General features: G+C 38.9%; 1 protein-coding gene across 1 annotated transcript; it reads right to left on the bottom strand.

The window, feature by feature from the left end:
• Positions 1–2,013: 2,013 nt before the first annotated feature.
• Positions 2,014–6,380, bottom strand: LOC139745545 (phosphorylated adapter RNA export protein-like). Its single transcript, XM_071655936.1, has 3 exons — positions 6,335–6,380; positions 3,487–4,405; positions 2,014–2,602 (listed from the first exon to the last, which is right to left on the bottom strand). Exons 2-3 carry the CDS (start codon positions 4,366–4,368, stop codon positions 2,045–2,047), a joined length of 1,440 nt encoding a protein of 479 aa, XP_071512037.1. The 5' UTR covers positions 4,369–4,405; positions 6,335–6,380; the 3' UTR covers positions 2,014–2,044.
• Positions 6,381–10,295: the final 3,915 nt, after the last annotated feature.

The following is a 10,295-nucleotide window of genomic DNA, read 5'->3' as shown; positions in this document are numbered from 1 at the left end:
ATGCATTTCTACACCACTACTACACAACCTAACTTTAGTGGAGCAGTCTTCTTCCATAGAAGTGTACAGGATACCATTTGAAATACTGTTGAAATTGAAATTGAAATCAGTTGAAATTGCCAATCAAATTTGAGTTGGAAAATTATTCCCTGTAGCAACATAATGTTCCTCATTAATAACAGAGATTAACCCGTTGAGGATGGACTGATTTTGCTACAACACGCATTTCCCATAGACCCCTGCCCGAGTATACTCGGGACTTGTCCTCATACTACGGGTTAAAGACCCACTAGAGTGGGAATACCATGCAATAGGAAGGCTGGCCCAACGAGCGGTTCTATTCTAGCAGGCTTCAAGTGCTAATCATGGTTCTTAATTGAACTCCAGAGGGCAGCAAATGAAGATATCAATTCCATGTGGTCAACATTCTCTCCCCACACCAAAGGTAGCAGGCTTCAAGTGCTAATCATGGTTCTTAATTGAACTCCAGAGGGCAGCAAATGAAGATATCAATTCCATGTGGTCAACATTCTCTCCCCACACCAAAGGGTCTTTGAAATACGTATGTACTGTAAAAGTGGTTTCTTTCGCGGTGGTTTTAATTTCGCGTTTTTCGCGCTTTGAGGTTGAACCGCGAATTTAACATCACGCGAAAATGTTTTGAACTCGTCGCTTGTTACAAACGCTATCATTACCGACCGCGAATTTAAACACACGCGAAAAAGTTGGCACCGATGGAAACCGCGAAAGTTTCTGTACGCGAAAGAAACCACTTTTACAGTATTTTGTTTTACATTTCCTACAATGTACTTTTTGTATCCCAAGCAACTTCAGCAGAATAAAGATGATAAGTCCTGCCTGATATTATGCCTGGAATTTACCTCTCAGCATAAGAGGGCAATGGGGCAGAAGACTGATGCCTGTTTATAGGATTCTCGATCTGTGCAAATGAATATAAGAGTACCAGTAACACTTATCTAACTTGCTGCAGTATTATTTTGAATGTTCAACTGCAAAAATAGTTAAAGTGCATTCACCTGTGTTACAAAATCCACAGAACTTGTTTCAAAGCTACTTTGTCTTCTTTCACGATATGTTGAAGTGTACAGATTGTGACAAAACCTCAATTTTGTGTTGCTGGTTCTTCAATGTAGGAAATAGAAATCAAAGCTAAAAACTCCACACTAAAAGACTTGGAGCAAACACAAAGCCATATATTTTCTTCTTTACGTGTGATTTTATCTAGAAATGTCCCTTTCATAGTTTCATCATACAAGAATTGATGACACATTAGTTCTCATACATGTAAATGCATCTCAACTGTGTATACAGTAAGTTCATCTTTTCTGTATCAAAAGTAAGCTCAATGTCCTTTCTGCATTTTACTACGGGGATTTCACATAGTCCTAGCATTACCACGGTAAATAACATGGAAATATATTTGATATTGCCATTGACCTTTAATGAGGCATTGTGACTCAGTGGTATGGACCAACAAACTCTGAATCTCAAGGTCCCTGGTTCAAGTCCACCAGCAGCAACAGGTGTGCCCTTGGGCAAGGCACTTTATCCTTATTTCCTGGTCCTTTGGCGTGCTCTTTGGTCCTGTGTATAGTTGCCTAAATGCAGTTAATTGCTTCCTTAGCCATAACCTACTGCAAATCCAAACCTCATGCTGAAAAAAAAAAAAAACCCCATATGAATCCAGAAGGGATTACAGCTTTAAAAACAAACAGGTGGGTTAGAATCTGTTCAAACATGTCTCATTGCATATTTCTAGTACTAGCTTTTGCCTTCGAGAAGTGCAGAGTAATGGAATCAGTCCAACCTTACAAATGACATATGACATGTAAGAGGGATATCATTCAATATGGCATTTATAAATGCAGAAATTCCAATTAGCTTTCATTCACGGTTGGTGGGTAGGCATATGAAAAAGATCTTCAGCATGCAGTTTTCTATGAAAAAAAAAAACCAAACACATGCCTTTTTTTTATAAAATAGTAACGTGCATTACTTTTTGCCTGTAGGTGAATGGAAATATTCAGTTATCATCATCGCTTTCATCATCGATCACTTCACCATCTTCTGGTTCAGAATCCTCATTTCTCTTTGGAATATCCTCCTCTGCAATGTGCTGGCCAAACAGGAAACTGTTGCTCTCCTTTTTCGAGTCAACAGATTCATTCTGTGTGAGTTGTCCTGCCGTTGCCTTGTTTGATGGCTCACTTTCTTCATTCTCCCCTGACTGAAACAAGACGCCTCCATTGCTAGTATTGGGTCCACAGACATCACCTTCCAATTTGGTGTCCCACTCGTCGTTCATATCTTCCTCCGCCTCTCTATCTTCCAATATCTTCTCATCATCAGCAACATCACTGTCATTGTTCTCTGCCTCCTTCACATTCCTGTCATCCGTGTCCATGCTGGAACCGGCAATCTTCCTGGTGTGTCTGTGCTGCTTCCGCCGTCGCTTACGCTCCGCCTCGAAGGTCTTCTTCTCTTCGGCAAAGATCTCCTTGATGTCCTCCGGGGAGACGTCGGGATCGGTTTTCATCATGTGAATGAACACCCCGCCGGGTGACCTCCTTCGAGATCGATTCTGTGAGAATGGAGATTGACATCGAACACAGAACAGAGTGAAAAAAAACAACTTACAGGCAAGCAAAACATTTCTGTCATACAAGTATTACTATCGAGATAAAGTTTACAAAATGACATGAATTGGTGACAGATTGAACGATTGAGAGGAATAAATTTAAAGCCTTTTTGTATATAGGTATAACTAGGGAATTGTCAAATTTGTGACTAGCTTTGGCGAACTCTTTTTCCACTTTTCTTGTAAGTACTATAGTATGACAATCTCCTCCTCTGGAATCACGATACAAACTGAAGAAAACTTGTTTTATCATGTTAAAAAGATAGGACTATGAAAACTTGTGAATTAGTACAAAAAGCAAAATTCACAGAAACTGTGCATATCACAATGAATGACAAGTTATGCACAAATTTTTCAAAGTTGAATACATGTTGTATCCCCTGTAGTGCTGTATCAAAAAAGCTGCAACTTTCTTAATTCTATGCCCAAATCTTAAAAATTTGAACACCATTGCATTCAAAACTATACAACAGAAAAAAAGGGAGAATGTCTTGGTTTCCTTGGAAACTTTGCAGGATTATTTCTGTTAAAATCTGCTTTCAGACTGTATATTACAATAAAACATGCTACCATCAAAGTGCAAATTTGCAAGTTTGTGATTTAATGACTGCTGGCATATCAGGGTATTCTGGCCCAAATTTCATTCCATATGGATAAGTTATAAACAATAAGATAGAGAGATTTCTCAATGTGCACTTTTGTAATGCTGTATGCATATTTACAGGACGCATATGTCCAAAAAATATTACAAAATCTTGATGTAAAATTATTACAGAAGAGTTGAATCAGGTCAATTACAACTGAGAGACGAAGTGGCTGAGGTTTACCATGATCAACATGCCACCATCATGCTCGATTTCCTCAGTCCGCTTCCAGATCTCAATAGATTTCTTGACTCCTAACACTTTGACAATCCTTAGCACAAGGTCCCTCTTAGGCTCCTGAAGGCTGTAAGCTAGCTGGCCAGCGACAACCTTGACCTCGCCATTTGGGTCAATGTCTATTGATTTCATGGGCGTCTCTGGCTCGGGACTCTCGGGTCGCACACCAAGTCGGCTCTTGACATTGGCTCGCCGGAATCTGTCCGCAACCATGGAGCCTCGTTTTTTCAGTCGCTCGCGCAGATCTTCACCATCAGTCTTTGCCTTGGCTTCCTCTTCCTCCTCGCTGTGTCTGGGAGAGTCTGTCGCCAGCCAGGCATCATCTTCCTCTTCACCGACGCCTTTCGTGAGCTTTCTTTTGTGCTGGGGGGCGCCGTCGGGAAACATCCCACTCACAGCTCCGAGAGGGAGATTTTCCGAGTAGCTGTAGCTCTCCACGTCCCGCGACATCACGGAGCTGACGCCAAATGATGTGATCTCTCTTTCCACCTGTTCTTGTCTCTGCTCCTCCACGATACTCCCCCAGACATTGTTTATTCGACGCTTACTGCCTTCTGCACTGTTCCAACCGAGACTCATTCCTCGCCCGCCATGTCCGGGTCGGAGTTGTGATGTAGATTTGTCACGGCCGTCAAAACTACCATGGCGGGGACCACTGCGTGAGCTGTGTGGAGCAGCGTATGTTTTTTGTCTCTTCCACAGCTGCTCCTCATCACTATCACTGCCCTCGCTGGAATCATCATCACTGGAGTCAAACTTTCTTACTACACTTCCACGATACGATGACCCCTTCTTTGGAGTTGTCTGACGCTGTGTGAAGGATGACATATTGACAGCCTCAACACAATGATCTTTGACACCAAACCTGAAACAGAAGATAAGAAAGTTAACTATTTGTGGATTACGAAACAACTAACTTTATTAATTATAGTAGTATACACAGTACCGGTATTATAGATTTGAGTTACATTAACAATTTTTTTCACTAACTCATAACTGCCAGATGGCAATCATACTAATCAGCAAAGGTCTTTTAGCTGAATTTATCCTCTGAAAGGATGGCTAAAGCAACTGACAGCATGTTATTTCTGACTGAAATGAAGAGAGAGGGTGACATACAAGTGCATCATTCACATTTTATACAATCTTTGAATGTAAAGAGACGGAAAAGGTGTTAACTACAGTCATGTGAACCAGTGGTGACACAACATTTGCTTACGAACTGCAACAATTGCTTCAGACGGTCTTATTTTCTCTGAGGACTTAGGGTTAGGGTTTGGGTTGTAATGGGTTTAGGTTTAGTTTAATGTGATACGATTAGGGTTAGGGGTATGTTTGTGGGTAGAATTTATGTTTGGTTTAGTGTGGAGATATTCGATGGGAGCAATTGTCGCAGGAGCCAATGTCATGGAAGCGAACACGTACAGGTATAGTAATAATCTTGAATGAAACGATATCATTTAGACAACTCTTAGTGTGCCATGTTGACACAACTGCCTCAGTCAACTTGCCAACTTTACATAATTTGCTCAAATGCACAACAGCACACAAACGATCGATAAATTGCAACATAACATAAGTATATTATGTTGAATGCAACAAAGCCATAGCTTTGTCATAAAATTGACATCATATGCATGCACTGTCTGCAAGTTTCTTAACAACTGTGCTGTGCTGCATCTCTTCTTCTACAAAAATCATGGTCTATATGGCTTTGAAAAAAATGTTAAGTTTTCCAAGTGTTCATGTGCTGCACTCATGATGTATTTGTTAATGAATGATCTTGCACTGCTTAAGAGCTCTTCTTTTCACTGTTAGGCCTATATGGGAAATATTTGAGTATGAACAATCCAGTGTTCTAAACATACATGAAAAAAGCCAGTCTTAAAAGCAAAATCTAAACACATTTTTACAAAGATTTGAGGGGCAGTGCCAGAGTGCAAATAACTGACGATGCCAGATTCATTTCTTAAATAAATTGTATTAAAGCTCTTTCTTTTGGCTTTTAAGTATTAAACGAGGGCCATTTGCAAATTATAAACACAAAATCTGGCACTATTCTTTTCAGTGAACTAACACAGGGCTGAAGTGCAGAGAAGAGTCCCTTTGAACCATGGTACCCCTCCTCAGTTCCCCCACACAATTACCAATTAGATCCTATATTTACTTTGTTTTTGTTCTTACCCACCCTGGCCCTTCTATCAAAGTTTTATTTACGCGGTTCTAAAAAGAGGGCAACACTGTTGATCATGATTGATGGAGCTGGAGCTCGTTTTTTTTTTTTTTTTTTTTTTTTTTAAGACTAGGGCCCAGGTGAGAGCCTACTGCAGGAGAGACAACACTATACAGTGTTTAAAACAGTAAACACTAAAATTTTATACAAAACATTATAACCCGAATCCATACATTAACCTCAGGATTCCAGAATTCGCACACCCTTTATTGGACTTCAAAATCCAGCCAGCACACGCACACGTACCCTATTTCGAATTAGTATGCCCTAAATCTAATGTAGAACTAGAAAGTAGGCCCCTATGTTAGATGGGAATCACGCAACCCTACCTGCTAGACTATACACACGACACCAAAATAAATATGTGGGTCTCTTATAAACATACTTGCGGCCTCGCAAAATTGTTACCATTCATATCAGCCTCTATTCCTAGCACCAGTATTTTCCAGAGACTCAGAATATAGGCAGCAGAGTTAGTTTCTGTCACTAGGTCTAAAATTAGGTCTAAAATTTGGGGTCATCATCTGATTCTAGACAATACACAAATGAACGTCAACTTACCCAGGGATTGTGATTCCACGAGTCTTCACCCAGCATCAGCAAGCAATAAAAAAAAAAAACGTTGCTACACCGATGCCTACTCGCCGGCCGCGCACCGAGCTCGTTGCTGTAGCCAAAGATCGTACATCACAGCAAAGAGAATTTATACTGCATACGAATTATAATTATCAGCCATCTCCCGAAATGGACCAACAACAAAACAAAACAAAACAAAAACAAAAACAAAAACAAGATAAAATAAACAAACAAACAAACAAAGCAAAGCAAAGCAAAGCAAAGCAAAGCAAAGCAAAACAAGACAAAACAAAAACAATACAAATCGAAACAAATTAAAGATTCATTGTATGTGGAAAAGGGAGTAAAAAATAAAAACAACAACAAGACTAATGGCCAATTCTACATTAACCAAACTGGAATAAAGCCCCTCTTTTCGATTACCTGTAAGCCTATAATTGTTAATCTAAATTCATCAAGGAAGATTTTTTTTCTTTTTCCAGTGAACATTTCCAATAGATTAATTAAGATTAGGCCTTCACGAAAATGTTATCAATAGGCCCCATTACTTGTAAGGCATAAAATCATACTTTATTATTTCGCTAAATTAGACCGTAAGATATATTGTACCTTATGTTCGATAATGCATCCAAAGTAATCATGTCATGTTACTAGTATTTAATGATGATGTCAGGAATGATTCTGTTTGTGTTTGAAATATGCAATAGAAAGCAGACATACAAAACAACAAAACTGATAAACAAAGACATAATACGCTATATTAATTGAGAGCCCTATCATTTATTCAATCAAAATATCAAGTATGATTTACGTTATACTTTGTGATTATATAACTTAAAAGAAATCAAAGGGACATTTTAGCATTTTCCCCCACTGGGATATTTATCATTCTACATCAAACAAATACTAATCTAAACAAACAATACAAAATGATATTTCAAACAAAGTACTTTGAAAAACAGGCAATGAAATATCGTGACTCAGACCATCATCATACGGGAATATCAAGCAAACAGGTGTTTGAACAGACACCATTCTTTGTTCTGTAAAAACACCTGCCGCTCATGATTATTTCTTGCAATAAATTTTCCTTATCATAATTTCCTTTATGCTATGTATATCTTTACATAAATTATGAACGAGGTATTATCAATTTCATTTCACAAGCATAAATTTCATATCTCACAGGCATTATAATACAATCAATGCTGAATTATTAATACCCCCAAAATCGAATAGTTTTTTTTTCCCGTCGTAAATGTTATTTCTAAACCAGCATTGACATTCATCCACCCAGTCTTACTGTAGCCCACAATCTATCACCAAATTGACACTCACTCAAAAAATGTATTTAAGTTTCGACGTATACACACATTACAAAATGAACATTCTTCTCTTTCAATCAGCCCAATTCTGTTCAACATCTTATTTGTATATAAAATTCTAGTAAGTATTTTATTTCATTTCATGTCAAAAATTTCATTTTAAAAAAAAAAGACGACGATTGAGGAAATAAAGAATGAGAATGTGCAACTTTAAGCGTTTAAGTAAGCTGAAGGAAGACTTTCGTGAAGTCATTTAAGATTCCAAGGTTTTTCGAAAACAAAGAGACACATGAAGTCTTTGAGGACAGACAGCTGAATTTTGTTTTATCATCAGAATCATGTCTCACGTCACTGATGATTATTACAATTATAAGTATATGCATCGCATTACTGGGACGCCCCCTAAATGTAAACATGAAACAAGCTGAGATGTTCCCCGACCTTTTTATGAATGCGATGGCCTATCAAGGAAGGCGCCATTTAGGCTCCATTGAGTGAAAAAAAAATCGCTTAGATTTCTAGATTCTTGAATATTTTTTTTCATCTTGTGCACTTACGTCGCTATCAACAGGGAGGTGTAAGTTTTCTCTTCCACCTCCCTGCTATCAATAAGCAATCACAGGAAGCGGTGCATCAAGCTGGCAAGGAGGGGTATAGACTTGTACAATCAGAATGTCCTCGATGCACTTTTCCCTTCAGGATAAAAGTTTCGTTTGCGTGACATCAGAAATGTCAAGAATGTTGCATGTACACGAAGACCGTTGGATGCTGTAGCAGCAACGATCTTGCGTATACTAATAATGATATGAGCTCCAACCGACAGAACAGGGTTATGCATCACGTGAAATCCAGATAATTGGTGATTGTACCATCTTATACGGAAAGTTGAAGACTTTACGTGCGACTCAAATAACAGGTCATACTGATAGGAAGAACAATTAAGGATGCTCTTTAACAAATTATTCGCAATATTGCCAGTGACCACCACACTTTCTTTTACTCTGTTTTTATTTTTCTTTCACCAAAAGGGTTGCAAGCATTTTCACGTCTATATGTCTGATGGATTAAGCGTTAAAGCATCTCTTTTTAGGATATCATGGGGTTATTTTTTGTTCTTAGAGTGCCAAACAAAGAAAGTTTGAATTCATACAATCCATACTTTCGAAAGTAAAAAGTTGATCAATGTTTGATAGTCAGTAATAATAAATTATACATCGTGAATTGTGTTTTCTTATCATCTAATTTTATTGCAAAACGACCTGTTACACTTCCTGGCTGATATGGGACCATCATTATCAGCATTCTTACGAAAACAAAAAGGTCTTCTCGGAACAACAACAACAACAACAACAACAACAAAACAAAGGCTGAAAGTTACCAGTATCAACCTGCATATGGTATTTTGTCATTATGGCATTATAAATAGAGATAAGTCTGACAGAATACATACAAGTAATTTCTTAAGGCTTTTAACACATAAGTATATTAGGTATGGATTATGAAGTCATAATGATTATAAATTGTATATTTTGAAATGAAAGTTACATCATGTGTTTTGGTTGTTTTCTAGAAAGAGATCAGTGTTGTTATTTTGCATGATTTACATAATATACTTAGTACTTGTGTCGTCATTTGTTCTGTGTTCACCTTAGATCGTTTTTAGCTCACCTGAGCCGAAGGCTCTCAAAAGTGAGCTATTGCGATCGTTCTTCGTCCGGCGTCCGTCGCGCGTAGTGCGTCGTGCGTAAAGTTTTTACATTTTCATCTTCTTCTTGAAAACCGCAAGACCGATTTTCGCCAAACTTGGCAGGTAGCATCCCTAGGGGTTAGGATCTCAGTTTGTTAAAATGGGCACCATGCCCCACCCAGGGGGCCCCCAGGGGGGCCCACCCCCCTCCAATTAAAGAATCTTTAACAATCTTCTTCTCTAGAACCAGAAGTGATGGAGCTAAGTTAATACTATGAGTTAGTGCATTGATGACTGTAGTTTCAAGTTTGTTCATGGCGGAATCAGGGGTGCCCCCTTGGGACCCAGGGGAGGGATCCTAATGGGACCTAAATTGTACATTTTCATCTTCTTCTTGAGAACCCCATGACCGATTGTCACCAAACTTGGCAGGTGTACGCCTAGGGGGTTAGGATCTCAATTTGTTAAAATGGGTACCATGCCCCACCCAGGGGGCTCCCGTATGGCCCCAAACCCCCTAAATTAAAGAATCTTTAAAATCATCTTCTCTAGAACCAGAAGTGATAGAGCTAAGATAATACTATGAGTTATTACATTGATGACTGTAGTTTCAAATTTGTTCATGGCGGAATAAGGGATGCCCCCTTGGGACCCAGCAAGGGTAGTGGGAGGGGTCCTAATGGGGCCTAAATTGTACATTTTCATCTTCTTCTTGAGAATCCCGTGACTGATTTTCACCAAACTTGGCAGGTAGCATCCCTAGGGGGTAGGATCTCAATTTATTAAAATGGGCACCATACCCCACCCCGGGGGCCACAGGGGGGCCCTCAATCCCCCAAGTTTAGGAATCTTAAAAAATGTATGCCCTTATTGTACATTTCATCTTCTACTTGAGAATGCCTGTCAAATTTTGGTAGAGCTGTGAATAATTAAG

Source organism: Diadema antillarum, unplaced genomic scaffold, assembly GCF_040938485.1.
Source record: "Diadema antillarum isolate AM-2024a unplaced genomic scaffold, OU_Dant_1.0 seq00001274_RagTag, whole genome shotgun sequence".
In the NCBI taxonomy this organism is placed as follows: domain Eukaryota; kingdom Metazoa; phylum Echinodermata; class Echinoidea; order Diadematoida; family Diadematidae; genus Diadema; species Diadema antillarum.
This window is presented reverse-complemented; position numbering and strand designations above follow the sequence as displayed.

Coding starts and splice junctions, on each gene's coding strand:
- LOC139745545 (XM_071655936.1), bottom strand. CDS start 4,368: ATGTCATCCTTCACACAGCGTCAGACAACTCCAAAGAAGGGGTCATCG. Junction 2,603..3,486: donor ATGGTGGCATGTTGATCATG/GTAAACCTCAGC, acceptor CCATTCTCACAG/AATCGATCTCGAAGGAGGTC.